General features: G+C 38.4%; 1 protein-coding gene and 1 pseudogene across 3 annotated transcripts; one reads left to right on the top strand and one right to left on the bottom strand.

The window, feature by feature from the left end:
* Positions 1-191: 191 nt before the first annotated feature.
* Positions 192-1758, bottom strand: LOC149110807 (uncharacterized; annotated as a pseudogene).
* A 41-nt stretch (positions 1759-1799) lies between these two features.
* LOC110044071 (uncharacterized) lies at positions 1800-17663 on the top strand. Of its 3 annotated transcripts, none has more exons than XR_016207745.1 (8): positions 1804-2172; positions 3685-3768; positions 4084-4148; positions 7425-7451; positions 9426-9614; positions 14061-14117; positions 15456-15552; positions 16625-17663. XR_016207745.1 is itself a non-coding variant. In XM_089291222.1 (6 exons), the coding sequence occupies exons 1-6, from the start codon at positions 1903-1905 to the stop codon at positions 14269-14271; spliced, it is 846 nt and encodes a 281-aa protein (XP_089147348.1). In that variant the 5' UTR covers positions 1800-1902; the 3' UTR covers positions 14272-14490. The 3 variants fall into 3 exon arrangements, 1 of the variants encoding a protein (XP_089147348.1); XR_016207744.1 differs by having other exon boundaries at positions 14497-15552; XM_089291222.1 differs by lacking the exons at positions 15456-15552; positions 16625-17663 and having other exon boundaries at positions 1800-2172; positions 14061-14490.
* Positions 17664-19051: the final 1388 nt, after the last annotated feature.

The raw sequence follows: 19051 nt of genomic DNA, 5'->3' as shown, positions 1-19051 counted from the left end.
CCTAGGTTATAGTCTACTACCTGTGGTGAAGAGCTACATTTGCTATGACCTGCTGGTCTTTGCTGCTACAGTTTTTTCAACATCGATTACATCTTTGTTATTTTATAACTTCTGATTTTTCTTGCTGGACAAGGAAATACAACTGATAGTTTGTCCCTCAAGAAATCTTCACATGTCCTTGCTACCTGAGAGACCCCTGTCTCCTCTATACCAAGTAGAATGTTAATACACTTTTTTAATACCATGGTATAACACTGAAGAGAGGGTCCAGTTTTCAAGCTACTGGAATCAGCAAGAAAAACAAGTGGACAACTTCCTCCAAATGTTGAAGAAGATCCACAAGTATTTCTCCACAGCTTTTTCTGAAGTAAGATGAATTTGATATGACAAGAAACATCAGCAAATGCTTCAGGGAGAAGCTGTCACATAACCTAATGGGCGCAGGTGCATCTTGTTACCACGCTATGCAAAATTTCCCTTTGTTTTCGTTCCATTGTGTGCACGTTGGTGTTTTTCCTGCTATTTAAATTAATATGCATTAACGTCGTTGTAGATTTCGTTCTTTATTCTAGTTTATGCTTTCGCCGTTACAGTTTTCGTCATTTAAGAATCTGCTTGGCGTCGTATCATACGTTTTCCATTATGACTTTTAGAGTTTCACCAATGAGGTTTGTTCTAAGTTCTTTGGTTACCTGTATTTCATTTTTGTGCATTTTCTTAGCATTTTGTTGTGCCTTTTTTTTTTGCTAGAACTGTCACGCCGGGACAGGACCATTTATTCTCCCGTACAGCAAGTATCTTGTGGTGTACTTCTGTGAATAAAAGTGTAGTGTGCGCTGGTGAATTTTAGCGGCCACAGCATCTGCATTACTACTGGCATCAACAAAGTGAGTCTCATTTATTAGCTTTGCTACATGATGGCTGACAGCAGTTTGTTCATTTTGACTGAAAATATATTTCAGTAAAGCTGCCTCTGCCTTAGACCATGGAAGTCTCCAAATAACTCCAAGCCTTGGTACAACAAAGCCAGATCTCTTGATCTTGGTTTTGACAGAGAAGGCTGGATGTCCTTCGTCTATGAAGCTATCAAATATCCCCGACAGTAAAGGCCATCCTTTGCATTCTATAGCCAATGCTAAATCGACTGACACCTTTAAATGATCCTTCCAAACAAGATCTAATAAGAGTCTTGCATAACTCCAGTCAACCCCATCCGATAAAAGGCGAGACCAGTCGAGGTCAAAAGTTTTAGATTCGAAGACCAGGTAATCGATTTAAATGCCTCTCTTAACAACGAATAAAACTTCTGCTTAATCTTGCTACCATCTAAACAGCGTAAAGTACTTTCATTTGAACATGCATGGCAAAGAAGATCCGCATTAACAGAAATTTCTTCTCAGAATTCTGACCACAAATGTAAGGCATCATCGTTGTGTGACGCAACTTTCACCAAAATACGACGCTTCGATTTGCCCATGTATATTATCTCACAAATTTCCGAGATTCTGGAGAGCCATACCATGAAATCGAATTCAACGGGTTGTCTAATTTTGGTTCCTTCGTAAAAGCTACCAGAACGTGTGAATTTACCAGCAAATCTGACGTCACTGGTAGCGACACTCTTAAGCAACGAAGAAACCGCTTCTTCTACAGCCGTTTGGATATCATTGATTTCCTTGTTATCAGGAAGCCTAGCGTACTTCTCATCCAAATACAAAACACACTCATCCAGCGCCATTTTGTGGATTGGAAAGTGTAAATTGTTCAAGGCGTTACTTTCACTTGGTCTCAGTCTCTTCCGGATGTACACTACGCGCAAGGACAGACGGGACAGCTTGTTCCTAGCACGAGGGCCGCCATCTTGTCTTTGCATTAGCAGAAGAACTAGCGTATTTTTAGGACATGGCTAGTGAAGACGCGAAGGACGATCTCACAGAGGTCAATCAAGAGAAGGAAGAGAGTACAGAAAACAATGACGCTGCGACGTCGGATGCTAAAGAAGAAAGTAGCGACGATAAAAAGACAGAGAAAGACGGAGAGGAAGATGAAAAAGAAGTCAAGTTGTATGTCGGCAATCTTCCCGATCAGTGCAGGCGAGCATCTCTGAAGGAGCTGTTTGACAAATATGGAAAAGTATCACAGTGTGACATCGTCAAAAACTTTGCGTTTGTGGTAAGTCTTTCGGATATATTCTCTCACAATAGCAAGCTACAACTAGCCATTAATATTTGCAAGACACTATTTGTATGGGTTTGGAACAAAGCAATTTGCTTTGAGGAACGTTACATATCCCTGCGCTTAGTCAGTTTATTTTATTTACCCTTAAATGCAACTAAATAGATAAATGAGTAAATACAAAATAAACAAATAGTAGCATCGATTTTATTTGCTACATGTATTTATAAACAAAATATTGGAGGAGAAACTGCAACCAAAGGACTACATTGTCGGGAATGTAGGTTAGAGTAAACGGAGCAGGCTCTTTAATGGGGATGCTAGCTTTTCTGGCCTTTGTAGCTTAAAGAGTACTATACTGTACCACTAGTCTTTGTTTTCTAGTAAAATTACAGCTGGCTCAATAAGTATTAAAGCTTTCCCTCCAGTTTCAAACCTGGGTTTCAACACCTTTTAACACCAGTATGGTGTTCTTATGTTCTTATGTCAGGGCTCGAAATTAACTTTTTCGCTCGAGAGCCAGCTGGCGACTAACGGAAAAATTTTGGTCGCCAGATTATAAATTTTGGTCGCCAACTTATTTTATACATAACTTACACAAGACCACGATTTTATACGTTACTTCGCATGCAAGAAAAGTCACAACTGAAGAGTGAAAACAATTAGAAACAACAAGAGCAACACTTAGTTATAAGGCTAACGTTGCTCTCAGGTGATATGTCTCTGGTCCGAAGGTGATGGTTGTCTCCATAGTCTTTTTTAAATGAAGCAAAGCATAAAACGTTTTAAGTCTGTGGTTTTCATTGTGAGACAAACACGGGTCCTTGCGTATTTTCCCTTTGCTACTTCTTCGAAATGCCGTTCTTTATTTTTGACTTGCTTTCCTCCACGCCTTTTCGCTGCTGACAGCTTGGTGAAATCCACTTTCCCTACATAAACAACTGATGAAGGATTCAAAGTTTGGATTAACCTTTTGGCTGAATCTTAATACCCGCATGTAAAAACTCACGTAATTCCTTCAACTGATTGGCACATCTGCCGCCATTTTCACGGCAAGTGAAAAGCACATGGTGTTGAAGTGCGCCTGCGATCCCAGTTTCGGAAGAAGCCGCTCAAACAACTTGGTGCGCCGTGAACGCAGTTTCGATGTGTCGAAATACGTTCAATATTTTTCAATTATCTTGTACATAATATTCAGACATTATTTTACTGGAGACGGAAAGGTGAGTTGTATACTAGCTACCAGATCTGATTGATTTCCTAATATAAAGATTTAAAAAGATTTAAGTTGTGTCGTGGTTTTCTTTAGTTATCGGACGAAACGAGAGTCGCCAGCTGTCGACCAGTTCTGAAAATTTAGTCGCCAGTGCTCAATTTTGGTCGCATTAGTGACCAGTGAGTCGCAATTTTGAGCCCTGTATGTCCTTACCAGCTGCCATTTATACTTAGAGGCCATTTGCAACAGAAAAAAAAAATGAATTATTATTATTTTGTATGTAAATTTCTCAGCACATGGTGGGTGAGAAAGGTGCAAAAGAAGCTGTTGATAACTTAGATGATTCAGAATTCAGTGGAACTCATATTCAAGTACAGGTGAGACCAGGATAAAGCAGAGTTAAATAATGATAACGCTTGAATAATATCATGAACAATGTCTAAGTAGTTTTGAGTAATGTAATTAGAACAAACAAGTAAATTTGTTAAGAATTCCAGCTGGTGGGAGGCTATGTTTTTGGCTATTTATATTAACATAGCTAGCGGTAAGAACTTGAAACAGCTTTGTTTAAAATTAAAACATAGGATTTGAACATCAATGTATAGGATTCTGGGTTAAGCACACTGTGACTGACCCTTGCATAATTCACCTCTTTTAATTTACACTTATAGTGTTTTCAAATTTGTTTACAGTATGCTAAAAGTAAGGGAAAGCCGTCTGAAGATGAATGTTTTCAGTGTGGCAAACATGGACACTGGTAAGTACATTGTACAGTGTGTGCCCTGTACATGAAATTTGTCTGTCTTTGCAACCCTTTCATCATCTTATGCTTTTCACAAAATAGTGCCCAGAATACCAGCCATTTTGACAGTGGCAATTTCGTCATCAAGAAATGGTACATAAAGATTTCAAATAAAGCTTCCTTCATCTAAAACAATTGAAGGGGTGAGTGCAAAACCATGCTAAGTGACGATTTGGGTGAAAAAAAAAATTTTCGCGAAAGGGCTTGAATTTTTGCATGCGGTCTTCAATGTAATAGAAAAACGTGGTCCTGTATTTTTGTCGCTGGTTTTTGCTTCGTTCATAAAGACGCCGCTAGGAAAACCGAGTGGTTTTTCTGCATACGCAATATCTCGAAAACGAAGCGAAGCTTAGCGGAAAAACTACGGGACATTGTTAAACATACCTAAACAAAACTGTATGGGAAATTTGGAGCGTTTTCGACAAAGTTCACTTTTGATTAAAATACCTAGCGCCCTTTTCCCGCCGAGGTCTTCAAATAAACGAAGCCGGGCCTTTGTTATGATAAACAGAGCCGACCCTTTGTTATAATAGCCAAGCCAAGCCTTTGTTATAAGTCGAAGTCTCGCCTCGGTTTATTATAACAAAGGATCGGCCCGCCGCGACCGCAAGGACTTTGATTTTACTTAGAAACCAGCAAAATGTCAATTTCACGCAACTTATATAAGCTCAAATTTATTGATTTCAGGTCAAAAGTGGTTAAAACGTTGACTCATGTTAACGCGCGACGGCAAGGATGTTGATTTCTCTTAGAGAGCAGCAAAATGTCAATTTCACGCAACGTAAAAGCTCAAAAATGTTGATTTCAGGTCAAAAAAGGTTTAAATGTTGATTTCATGTTAACCCGTGACGGGAAGGTTGTTCATTTCACTTAGAAAACAGCAAAATGTTGATTTCACGCAGCGTATAAGCTCAAAAATGTTGATTTCAGGTCTAAATAGGTCAAAATGCTGATTTCACGTTAACGCGTGACGGCAAGGATGTTGATTTCACTTAGAAAACAGCAAAATGTTAATTTCACGCAGCGTATAAGCTCAAAAATGTTGATTTCAGGTCTAAATAGGTCAAAATGCTGATTTCGCGTTAACGCGTGACGGCAAGGATGTTGATTTCACTTAGAAAACAGCAAAATGTTAATTTCACGCAGCGTATAAGCTCAAAAATGTTGATTTCAGGTCTAAATAGGTCAAAATGCTGATTTCGCGTTAACGCGTGACGGCAAGGATGTTGATTTCACTTAGAAAACAGCAAAATGTTAATTTCATGCAGCGTATAAGCTCAAAAATGTTGATTTCAGGTCTAAATAGGTCAAAATGCTGATTTCGCGTTAACGCGTGACGGCAAGGATGTTGATTTCACTTAGAAAACAGCAAAATGTTAATTTCATGCAGCGTATAAGCTCAAAAATGTTGATTTCAGGTCTAAATAGGTCAAAATGCTGATTTCGCGTTAACGCATGACGGCAAGGATGTTGATTTCACTTAGAAAACAGCAAAATGTTAATTTCACGCAGCGTATAAGCTCAAAAATGTTGATTTCAGGTCTAAATAGGTCAAAATGCTGATTTCACGTTAGCGCTTGACGGCAAGGATGTTGATTTCACTTAGAAAACAGAAAAATGTTGATTTCACGCAGCGTATAAGCTCAAAAATGTTGATTTCAGGTCTAAATAGGTAAAAATGTTGATTTCACGTAACGCGTGACGGCAAGGATGTTGATTTCACTTAGAAAACAGCAAAATGTTAATTTCACGCAACGTATAAGCTCAAAAATGTTGATTTCAGGTTTAAATAGGTAAAATATGGCGGCCGGAAAATAGTGTTAACATCTGGAACTTACTTTGGTTATCTGGGACAATGACTATCTGCACTGAACAAATAAACATCAAATAAGCACTTTTCCAAATACAGCAACGTCTTAAATGGCTAAAAATCACGAGATAAATACATATTTTTCGACCAACGCGATCGTAGCTTTATGTCACGCACCGCCTAACAGTTTAACAAATTAACCCTTCTGCGCAACGTACGGGTCTCCATACATCTGCATGTCCGCTGATCCCAGAAGTTCAAAACACTACAAATCATGCCGATATGAAATAAAATCAAAGCAACCTGGATCACAGATCTATGTTACAATCGATCGCTACTTGTTGGCCATTATTATCTTTAAATGAAAAAAGCCGAAACAATCTAGTTACCAGTTCGAGAAACGCGAGCAGAACGTGATCGCAATGCATGCCGGGAAGGGTCTTTACACCTCGTGCGCGGGAAAACATGGCGGTCGATACAAGACAAATTTTATAAGTCAAAAACCAGTTCTCGCTTTCCAAACTTTGACACTAGCAACGCTTGGCAAATGGGCCACAACTCACGAGAGGGTATTTTTCTTGGGCAAGAACTGCTCTTGGACTTTGCTGCCTGGCTCGATCTGACTTCGAACGCCGATAACACGATTACGGTATATCAGCTACCTTCGAAGTTTCAGAACACATTTTGATTCTTTAAAACGTGCTGATGACTTACGGGTTTATCGAGGCTTAATGATGCCTCTCAACCACCAGGCAGGCACACAAGGTACTTTAACACAATGCTTAAGATATTAGTTGACAGAGCTCTAATGCGGCACATCTCTTTTTAGTTCGATGGTATTTCGTTTGCCGCTCGATCGATTCACGTGTTGTGCTCACGTCACAATAGCCGATGTAAACAATCTGTTCCCAGATTTCCGCTCTATATATGCTGTGAGATTTGATTTTGACTTCATACACTATAAACAGTCTGCCTGTTTGCTGTTCAACAAATAAACTCCTAAAGACATGGCTAGGAAAAGCCAAGTATTTTTGCATACGTTATAACTCGAAAACGAAGCAAAAACCAGCGACAAAAATACAGGGCCGCCTTTTTCTATTACATTGAAGACCACATGCAAAAATTCAAGCCCTTTCGCGAAAATTTTTTTTTTCACCCAAATCGTCACTTAGCATGGTTTTGCACTCACCCCTTCAATTATTAAAGAGAAAATCGATTAAAATGTGATAGAACTCTCACTGCATGATAAAAGACCCATGTTATGTCATGAAGTATCCCTGTCACACTCGAGGGGATATAACTTGTTGTGTGCGGTTCAGAGTTGGCTTCAAAACTCTTGTACAACTTCAGAAATTATGAATCGATCCTTTTAACTTGTAGAATTCACACTAACATGTGCCCTTGACTATTTATTTACACAGGGCAAAAGATTGTCCAAAGAGAAGGAGGTGAGCATCTAGTATCACTATTAGTATCAAACGGTATCAGTATCAAAGTGTTAATGCTTGTATCTTTAAGGGACACAGTCAGCTGTGGGACAGCGCTGACCTGGACACTATTTTTCTCGCTTTGAAAAGAGTTCACCTCAACCTGAAATCAAAGATACGTGTTGAGTACATCTAGAAATCCGCTTCGCAGTGTTTTGCTTGATTTTCAATCATTTACTGAAAAACCTGTTTTTGAGTTTGCTTTTGCTCCTCCTATGATATTATTTTATCATATTTATAATGCTAATTGAACTGAGTGGAGTGCAATTTGGTCTGAAATCATACGCGTGATTTCAAAATCGAACAAGCGCGCAGCACGAGTTCGATTTGAAATCACAAGTATGAGTTCAGACCAAAATTGCACGATACGAAGTTCAATTGCCACTTTATTAGATCCATTTTGAAATCGCACAATTTTATCGCCTTAGATTTTAGATTTTGGTGTATTGTTCCAGTAGCCGGTTTGTTAAAAATAGCGGAACCAGAAATGCCTTTACATATCATTCAGTATGCAAAACGATGTCATGTGATGAAAACTCATTCGAGCATAACAAAGGACAAGCAGTTATGAAGTCAGAATGAAAACAGTCTACTTCATGCATAAAAGTTTAATCTGAATCAATGATGGAAGGTTTTCCTTTCTTCTGTGGTTGAGGCCGAGACTTCTAGTTGTCTTTGGAGAAGGAATTTGAAGGTGCAGCCGGTGTAATTCTGCGATGGATTTCTTTTGAGTTGTGAAACTCCTTCGAGTGCACGATGTCCACTGGATAGTTTTTCTCTTTCAAATACCCGTTCAATGGCACTCTAGGGATTCCAGCTCGTTGTCATCTCCGTTTCTTTTTGTGAACTTGGCGTAGAACTCAATACTCAAGACCTTGTCAAGTTCTTGCGGTGCCATTTATTTCAAGGTATTTTCAAGATGGCGGGACTACCACCAGCTTCATAACTTGTTTGTTCATTCACTGTTTTGTAGTTTTGACTGTTGTTTATTTACAGCAACAGAGTTGAGCTCTTGTGTTGCTTCATTTGAAACTACCGGTAACCTGGAAACATCTACCTTTTTGAGGTGGCTCTGAATTTGTTGTTGTGTGGTTTTCGTTTCTTTATGTTTTACTGGACTCGGTATTATACGGATCTTGAGCAGATGTTGAAGAAAAAATCGCCAAAATATTCGTCTAAAAGGACACTGAAAGTTGGAAACTTCCATTAAAGTAGGTCTTTAACCTAAAGGAGCTTATATAATTGTCATTCAGAAACTGTAATTAGTTAAATTCGTCGATTTTTTGGGAAAAACAACAATAACAAAGGTTGGCAAATATGGTACTAGCAAAATTCAACACACAATGGCTTTTTGCCCTCCCTTTTGCTAAAATTTTATTGATTACCTTAAACTAACCTTGAAATCTGACTGCTTGTTTTGTTTTACTGTCCCATTCTCATTGGCTGAGAAAACGATGCGATTTGGAGGAAAAAAAGTGCAATTCGTGAGTAAATCGCACCACTGAGAGCCAATCAGATTGCAAGGATGACCAGTGATTTCAAAATGGATTTAATAAGGGTAAAAACAGTATGGATCGCATCTCCAGGATATACAAATTAGCTATGAAATAGTATCTAATACGCATGTGCACCAGCTGACTGTGTCCCTTTAATGTTAATGCTTGTATTAAAAAAAAAAAGTAATTTTGAACAAAATGAAGTTGGAGGGAATAAAAAAAAAATCAAACTTTTGCCAAATTTCAATTTTAAGCTATTACTTGCCTTTTGTACCTGTTTTGTACATAATTATAGTAATTTACTTCCTTTCACTGACAGCCTTTACAATCTGTCTTGTTCCTGTTGATGAACATTTACATTGCAAGCCTGACTTTCCAGCTCTTATTTCATTGAGTTAAGTTTTGGTGTGTTATTTGTGTCTTTATTTGTTTCATGTAGGTATGATGACTACCGTCGTGACTATCGAGGATATGACTATGGACCTCCAAGACGGGGTCCGTATGAGCGACCCCCACCTCGAACTTACTATGACCCCTATATGGACCGACGCCCTGCTCCTAGCAGAGACTATTATGGCTATGGTGGCTATTCATACAGAAGCCGAAGTCCTGGAAGATCTCCCCCTAGGTATATGCGCTGAAAACAAATTGCCTTTTTTCATTTGTAAGCAAATTGTACATGTATGTACAGTGGGACTTGTATCTGTAGGTACCAGCCTTGAGACAGTTGTATGACCTTCAGGGCCCATCTGCATTTGGCAAATGTGTTTTATTTTGCAAAATATCTGTCACCAGTAACATGTTACAAGTGTGTGTGGTGATTTAAGCACTACCAAATTCCACCAAGCCTCGGCAAACATCACCAATGCCATTGCTTTACCTTGTTGCAAGGGTCAAAACTAGCAGATCTCTCAACTAATTTTAGAAGAAAACACTAATAAGGTTTTAAATATTTTTAAAAACACAACAACGCTTTTCAGTTTTCGGAACATGTTTCGATGTTTCAAACATCATCATCAGCCATAATGAATATATAAGGTTTACAGAAAGATCGTTATTATATATGTAACAGCCTATACAATGAGCCTTTATAAATTTAAATTAACGTAAAATGCAAACTTATTTAAACTAACCAATAAAATTTTGAAAACAACAGTTGTGAAAAACCGCTAAGCTGAAATAGATACATTTAAAAGTGTAACGATAAATTGACATGCTCAACTTGTTTGTTGAGTTCTGGATTTAACTGTTCGATATGAAAACTCTCCTTGATTTTAAATTGTGAGAAAGTCTTAGCAAAATCAATAATTTTAAAACTGGAGGCATCACAATTGAAGGGGTGAGTGCAAAACCATGCTAAGTGACGATTTGGGTGAAAAAAAAAATTTTTCGCGAAAGGGCTTGAATTTTTGCATGTGGTCTTCAATGTAATAGAAAAACGTGGTCCTGTATTTTTGTCGCTGGTTTTTGCTTCGTTTATAAAGACGCCGCTAGGAAAACCGAGTGGTTTTTCTGCATACGCAATATCTCGAAAACGAAGCAAAGCTTAGCGGAAAAACTACGGGACATTGCTAAACATACCTAAACAACACTGCATGCGAAATTTGGAGCGTTTTCGACAAAGTTCACTTTTGATTAAAATACCTAGCGCCCTTTTCCCGCCGAGGTCTTCAAATAAACGAAGCCGGGCCTTTGTTATGATAAACAGAGCCGACCCTTTGTTACAATAGCCAAGCCAAGCCTTTTTTATAAGTCGAAGTCTCGCCACGGTTTATAAAAACAAAGGATCGGCCCGCCGCGACCGCAAGGACTTTGATTTTACTTAGAAACCAGCAAAATGTCAATTTCACGCAACTTATATAAGCTCAAATTTGTTGATTTCAGGTCAAAAGTGGTTGAAACGTTGACTCATGTTAACGCGCGACGGCAAGGATGTTGATTTCTCTTAGAAAGCAGCAAAATGTCAATTTCACGCAACGTAAAAGCTCAAAAATGTCGATTTCAGGTCAAAAAGGTTTAAATGTTGATTTCATGTTAACCCGTGACGGGAAGGTTGTTGATTTCACTTAGAAAACAGCAAAATGTTGATTTCACGCAACGTATATGCTCAAAAATGTTGATTTCAGGTCTAAATAGGTAAAAATGCTGATTTCACGTTAACGCGTGAAGGCAAGGATGTTGATTTCTCTTGGAAAACAGCACAATGTTAATTTCACGCAACGTATAAGCTAAAAATTGTTAATTTCAGGTCTAAATAGCTAAAAATGCTGATTTCACGTTAACGCGTGACGGCAAGGATGTTGATTTCACTTAGAAAACAGCAAAATCTTAATTTCACGCAGCGTATAAACTCAAAAATGTTGATTTCAGGTCTAAATAGGTAAAAATGCTGATTTCACGTTAACGCGTGACGGCAAGGATGTTGATTTCTCTTAGAAAACAGAAAAATGTTGATGTAGCGCAGCGTATAAGCTCAAAAATGTTGATTTCAGGTCTAAATAGGTAAAAATGTTGATTTCACGTAACGCGCGACGGCAAGGATGTTGATTTCACTTAGAAAACAGCAAAATGTTAATTTCACGCAGCGTTTAAGCTCAAAAATGTTGATTTCAAGTCTAAATAGGTAAAAATGCTGATTTCACGTTAACGCGTGACGGCAAGGATGTTGATTTCACTTAGAAAACAGAAAAATGTTGATTTAACGCAGCGTATAAGCTCAAAAATGTTGATTTCAGGTCTAAATAGGTAAAAATGTTGATTTCACGTAACGCGTGACGGCAAGGATGTTGATTTCACTTAGAAAACAGCAAAATGTTAATTTCACGCAGCGTATAAGCTCAAAAATGTTGATTTCAGGTCTAAATAGCTAAAAATGCTGATTTCACGTTAACGCGTGACGGCAAGGATATTGATTTCACTTAGAAAACAGCAAAATGTTAATTTCACGCAACGTATAAGCTCAAAAATGTTGATTTCAGGTTTAAATAGGTAAAATATGGCGGCCGGAAAATAGTGTTAACATCTGGAACTTACTTTGGTTATCTGGGACAATGACTATCTGCACTGAACAAATAAACATCAAATAAGCACTTTTCCAAATATAGCAACGTCTTAAATGGCTAAGAATCACGAGATAAATACATATTTTTCGACAAACGCGATCGTAGCTTTATGTCACGCACCGCCTAACAGATTAACAAATTAACCCTTCTGCGCAACGTACGGGTCTCCATACATCTGCATGTCCGCTGATCCCAGAAGTTCAAAACACTACAAATCATGCCGATATGAAATAAAATCAACGCAACCTGGATCACAGATCTATGTTACAATCGATCGCTACTTGTTGGCCATAATTATCTTTAAATGAAAAAAGCCGAAACAATCTAGTTACCAGTTCGAGAAAGGCGAGCAGAACGTGATCGCAATGCATGCCGGGAAGGGTCTTTACACCTCGTGCGCGGGAAAACATTGCGGTCGATACAAGACAAATTTTATAAGTCAAAAACCAGTTCTCGCTTTCCAAACTTTGACACTAGCAACGCTTGGCAAATGGGCCACAACTCACGAGAGGGTATTTTTCTTGGACAAGAACTGCTCTTGGACTTTGCTGCCTGGCTCGATCTGACTTCGAACGCCGATAACACGATCACGGTATATCAGCTACCTTCGAAGTTTCAGAACACATTTTGATTCTTTAAAACGTGCTGATGACTTACGGGTTTATCGAGGCTTTATGATGCCTCTCAACCACCAGGCAGGCATACAAGGTACTTTAACACAATGCTTAAGATATTAGTTGACCGAGCTCTAATGCGGCACATCTCTTTTTTGTTCGATGGTATTTCGTTTGCCGCTCGATCGATTCACGTGTTGTACTCACGTCACAATAACCGATGTAAACAATCTGTTCCCAGATTTCCGCTCTATATATGCTGTGAGATTTGATTTTGACTTCATACACTATAAACAGTCTGCCTGTTTGCTGTTCAACAAATAAACTCCTAAAGACATGGCTAGGAAAAGCCAAGTATTTTTGCATACGTTATAACTCGAAAACGAAGCAAAAACCAGCGACAAAAATACAGGGCCGCGTTTTTCTATTACATTGAAGACCACATGCAAAAATTCAAGCCCTTTTGCGAAAATTTTTTTTTTCACCCAAATCGTCACTTAGCATGGTTTTGCACTCACCCCTTCAATTGTCTCGACAGTGCTTAGAACAATTGAGATGTTTAAAAACATGGGAATTTTTGTCCCGAAAAGATGTTCATTAACACGTGTGTGAAAATGCCTATTGGTTTCACTAATATAACGAGCTCCACAGCTCGCACACGTAAACTGGTACACAACACGTGATTTAAGAGACTCGGGAATAAAATCTTTAGGACTAAACATACTGCTAAGTTTGAAAGGAGAGAATATAACTTTTACATTTAAATCTTTGCAATACTTATTAATAATAGATGAAATTTTCTTCCCTGTGTAGGTAGAATAAAAACCATTATATGGTAGTTTATAAAAATGGCATTTGGATGTGGCAGATGTTGCAGTATCTACATCCTGTTCTGTGGTGTTGATCTTTTTGAGATAACCCTTAACCGACGTGTCAATAAGCCAACTTGGAAACAAATTACGTTTCAAAATAACAGAAAGGTTTTTGATGTCATTTTGAAAGCCCTGAGTAGTGTTGTTAATTTTGTAGGCTCTGTCTATGAGAACGATCTTTCTGTAAACCTTATATATTCATTATGGCTGATGATGATGTTTGAAACATCGAAACATGTTCCGAAAACTGAAAAGCGTTGTTGTGTTTTTAAGAATATTTACAACACTTGTGCTATCAAGACCCTCTACTAATAAGGTTGTTTTACTGTAAACAGGAAGGGTTCAATTTTGTATGTGATGCAAATGATAGGTGGATTTTTAAGTTTTGACACTCTTAGTGAGATGAAAAATTGGTGGAGATAAAATTTGTCATTATTTTTGGTAGTATTGTACAAAATTTACTGTGTAAAGGGTTCTTCACCTAGTGGTGAAGAACCCTTACAAACCAGTTGAATTTTTCCCTCAGGTATACTGGAGCTTATGAAGGTTACCCAGCTCCTCGTGATGGATATGGAGGTCGCAGGTATGAATTTTTTTTACCTTTGAACTATGAGTGTCAATTCCCTTCAGGTGATTTCTCCTTTATCAACGATAAGATCAACAAATGCAACATCATTTGTTACGAGTTACATGTTCAGTTAAAGCTGCACTGGCAGCTTCTGTGTTGGTTTTATTGATGATGCAGGGTACATCACCACTGGGAATTATTCAATTGTCCAAATTTCCCTTGTATTCAGTGTGAAAAGAATCGTAGTTACTGAATTAAACAAATCATTTGCCTTCAACGGGAATTTTTTGGAAATCTATTATTGCTCAAGCTGCAACTGAACAAACATCCGTAATGTATTTAGACTCTGTGATCCATTTTGTAGATTTTCCATTAGGTTTCTTTTTTTTCTTAGGTATTAAGCGTCTGGAATACCCGAGCCGTTGACGGACCGAGTAGCTTTCGTCGTGCGGTCGGTTTTGCAGTTCCTGTATGTCTTGCCGAACGTCTCATGGTGGATCGTGCGGTTGAAACTATCATTTTTACGTTAAATTTTGCAAATGACGTTATCGTGACTTTTTCTTGTAATGCAACTTTTTATGGACACATTTTTTTTCTTTTTAAGTTAATGTAAGGTTAAATCAAATTACTGGATCAGAACTGTAAAACTCATAAGTTAAGACTGTTTGATTGCTTTTAGGAATGAAATTGTTGGGAATTTTTGTTATGTGTTTTAGCTTTTTTGTATGATGGAGCACATGATAGAAGTTGTGAATCGTAGTTTGTAGTAGTTCATTATTTACCAACATGGCGTGTGCATATTATAGAATGGCAAACAAGAATTTTTTGGAGGAAATAAAACCTCGTTAAATGTCTCTAATTTTTAAGTCTCTTCACTGAAAGTGATCTTTTAGTAAACACTGTTTATCCCATTGTGGATACTCATGACGTGTACCATCTAGCAAAGAACTTGTAGACCGTGGACGCTGAAAGTTCCATTGCTGTTGAACTCCATATAGAATTATTCTGCAGTGTATTTGTGCGATGGATATCAGTTGTGCGTGGCGTTCCAGTAACCGTTGTGACAGAAATGCAAACGTTCTTCGCAGGCTGACCGGCACTTTTCATTTTCGTCGTTGATGTGTGAGTAATCGTCTTCTCGAAAGGAATCATTTTGTTAATAGATCGACGTGTTCTTCTCGTGATTCGTGCTCGGAATGTTCTAAGCTAAGGAGTATTTTCTCAACGTAATAAGTTTTTGCTCCTTGCCTTGTTAATCAGTTACGTTCGTAAAGGCTTGATAATTATTGTTGCTGCTGAGTAATGTGGCAACCTTTTTGTGGTGATTTAAGCATCAAAATATTTTCTTTTTAGGTAGTTTATTGGAAAACTGTTGACAGAGTGAGGAAATACTGTGCTATCCAGCCAGCACCAAGTGTGGCACTGATGTCCTGCTTTTGGCATGGTTCAGGTTGGGTGTTATTTCTATTGTAAGTAGTGAAGCAAAAATACAAAATAATTGCGAGAAAAGGGATTTTTCCATCTTTCGTCATTTATGACAAGTAGGCTTTCAACATTGCTGATCCTAGCAGTGTTCAAGACCCATGTCTTATATGAACCCTGTAGTGACTGACCTAGCTTGCTATGAGTCTGTATACATTTAAGGTTGCTCCATAGGGTAATCATTTATGGCGTTGCGTGCGCAAGTGTTATGTTTTGAATGCCGGTTTTGCATTCATATTGACACCCAGTCCTCTCAAGCTAATTACATGTAATAAGCAATGATTAAATAGTGTTTTACTATCATCTCTGTTAAAAGTATTGGTTTTAGTCCTGAATTAGAAATGCCCAAGCAAATGTTTTTTTTTTACTTTTTTATGGCTTTACTTGCGATTTTCTTGAATTTCCTTCGGTGAAATCTTCCAAAATTTTCACAGCATATCACTTCCTGCGGGACAAGAATTTTAAACACGAAAAAAGTAGGGTTTGTACGGGGAGGTTTTACGATTTTTGCAGATTTACTTCTTTTACCACTGCAAAAAAAAAATGGTCCTATAGATTTCCCTGAAAAACGAGCTCCAACTAAAGTACAATATTTACTACCAATCTGCCAAGTTTTACGAAATTTCACTGAAGGAAACGCGAGAAAGTTCACTGTCAGTTTTGCTTGTTGTGCGTTGACGTACTAAAATATCGAAAAACACTGACGTTTTCTTCGAGCGCACGCAGATTACTTGCTTTCGTCCTCAGCGTGCATGCGATCGTAAAACTATAGGGAGCCACTTTAAGCTCAGACAGTTGAATTGATTATCGAGCGAGTGTCTAGGGGCTCGTAGTTCTGAATCCAGCCAGCTGGTCTCCTACCAGTTTGAGATGTAAAGGGTCTTTTTATAAACATTTCAAGAATGTGATGGGGCTGTTTAACACATTTTCAGTTGTAAACTCCATTTTTGGGTCGTCAGTTTTGTTTGTTACATATGCTGACTTAATAAACCTACTGATCTTTGTTTGTTTGTTTTGTTTTTTTTTTTTACATTCTACAGGTGTTGCAGTTGTCATGATTTAGTCCCTTCTGTGATGGAGACTCAATACTGGCCGTAAATTGATATTGAAACAAAAAACATCCTCACAATATTCCACCCCTGCAATGTGAAAAGCATTTCAATTTATCGTATACCAGTTTACCAAAAATGCCAAGATCATTTGCACTTTACCGAATCTGTTGGTACAGCTAAGATAATACAGTCTGGAATGTCCTTGTGACCATCATCTTTAGTTCCCTCCCTGCTCCCCCAAAAAGTAAGCCCCTAACTACCACCATTGTGAAACTGTTGAAGCCACCTTTTGGAAATGCCAACTGGTCATTTCCTTTGTTTTTCACCTCGTTCAAGTGACCGTACAATGATTCTGATAATTCATGCACGTCAACGCTTCAGTAAAGTATACACCACTTGGTCACATTTACTATGATATAACATTGCCTAATAATGTTTGTTGACAAGTATCTCAAATTAAATTTCAAGATGAATTGATTTACTGCTGGAGAAAGACTGTTACCCTGAGACTGAGCTAGAAAGCTTTACTCTAAAACCTCTGATAAGCGACCAGTCTCAGTGTTTGGTTGTTTTTGAGAGCTCAACCTTGTTAGCAACCAGCTCTATTTTGGAATTTCCAAGTTGCTTACTTGTGAGAGCCTCAACTGTATTTCACATTACCCAGAAATGTGTCAAGTGGATGCTGATACCCATACCATCTTATTCAAGCAGCTATGCAAAATAGTCCAGTGCAGATTAACGTACTGCACAATGTTTATATTCATGTCTCTTACTGTACTCATCCTGATTGTGCACCCCCCCCCCCACCTGTACACCCACCCACACCCACACAAACGCTCCTTGAGGGAAAAGTAGCAAGATTATTAATTTTACACCCAGTCATTTGTGTCCAATCGAGGCAAAATTTCACACGTCCGTTTACTTAGTGTAACCAATATAATTATGATTGTTTTAGGACTGAAGTTTTTTTTTTTCCTAAAAAAAGTGTACGTTAAGTGAAAGCAAATAAACATTCTTTAACAACGGCTTTGATGTTTTGCTTCTGGTCTAATTGTTGGCCTGTATAGTTAGTGCACAAAGGGGACAGAGCAAGTGATCTTTTTTTAGTCGGCATAAGAAGAGGGTAAGTGAGAAAGTATGTGAGTTCACTAACCCTTTTCATCCTGGTTACGCATATATGCGTAATTAATGGTCCTTAATGATCGTGCTCTTTGTACCACATGTGATTTCATCAATTGAAATGTCACCAGATATTCTTGGTATGCAGATGGTCGAGCTGGGATCGATCTACCCGCACAACAGGTGGTTTTGGCTATCGACGGCATTCTGACGTAGCAAATTGAAAAATTGGTAAAATTTTGGCTTATGCGCATGCACCAAATTATAATATTGTACATTTCGAAATACTATCTTTTTGGTCAAAAGATAGGTTTTTAAGCGAAACTAAGGCGCATTTAGCGTCATGACAGCCAAACAACTAATTTAACTGTTAAAAACGGCCATTTTTATGAAATTTTCAGTTTAAAGGGTTAAACCACCAGTACGTTGAATTCTAGGATTACATAAGGATTATTTCAATCACCATCTTCTGGACAACTTTGTTAAGCCACTGATAAGCACTTGAAAACGTAAACCGCATTAATCTTCTAAGGCCGTCCAGTCTGTCGGTTCACACACGGTCCGTAAGTTGCATCTTGTGAAGGTTTCAGAGGGGTAAACCAGTCTTGCATTTCATCCGGGGGGGATCTTTGCTGCACTGAACGCCGTGAAACTGTTGATGGTCTGGACCGATCAGGCACGAAAGTGTTTTAGGGGTGAATTATAACAGCTTGACCCACGCCCAGATCGGTCTCCTTCCATTTTTTTCGACGAGCATCCCCGACCCTTGGACGTGAGAGTCTCGCCCTCCCTCTATCCGACCTGAATAGCGAGGTAAATAGTTTTACAGCCCGTACAGTTCTATCGACCGTCAATATATATTGATTTTGCACACCTCAGGAATCGCAACTTTGCCATATCAGGTAGCAGATTGTATTCACCAAATTTGAAGGACGTAGCGGGGGCTAGAAGACGCTCAGTTAATTATTAATTTGCCATACATTTGTCTATTTTTTTTTTCCCGCGAACCTCGTCTACCAGCCAAATTTACAGACAAACGTATGGAAAATTAGAAAAATGAACTGGGCGTCTTCTAGCCAAGGTACATGTACATCATTCAAACTTGCTGAATACAATCCTCTACATAATACAGTGAAACCTTCCTCAGTACAAAGAACGATATTCTTCACCCCAGTAATAGTAACAGGGGGGGGGGGGGGGGAGGGGTTGAAAGTGTACGCACAAGAAGAAAATTTGCGATAACTGCAGAAATCCTTGCGCGCTCATTGGCTAATTTTCATTGTTGATAAGCGGACA

Source organism: Orbicella faveolata, unplaced genomic scaffold (assembly GCF_042242905.1).
Source record: "Orbicella faveolata isolate gen_17 unplaced genomic scaffold, um_ofav_v1 contig_24, whole genome shotgun sequence".
In the NCBI taxonomy this organism is placed as follows: Eukaryota; Metazoa; Cnidaria; class Anthozoa; order Scleractinia; family Merulinidae; genus Orbicella; species Orbicella faveolata.
This window is presented reverse-complemented; position numbering and strand designations above follow the sequence as displayed.

What these genes read in the sequence shown, in the direction of transcription:
- LOC110044071 (XM_089291222.1), top strand. Translation starts at nt 1,903, where the DNA reads ATGGCTAGTGAAGACGCGAAGGACGATCTCACAGAGGTCAATCAAGAG. An exon ending in GAACTCATATTCAAGTACAG is followed by an intron (nt 3,769 to 4,083) that starts GTGAGACCAGGA and finishes ATTTGTTTACAG; the next exon opens with TATGCTAAAAGTAAGGGAAA. An exon ending in CCTGGAAGATCTCCCCCTAG is followed by an intron (nt 9,615 to 14,060) that starts GTATATGCGCTG and finishes TTTTTCCCTCAG; the next exon opens with GTATACTGGAGCTTATGAAG.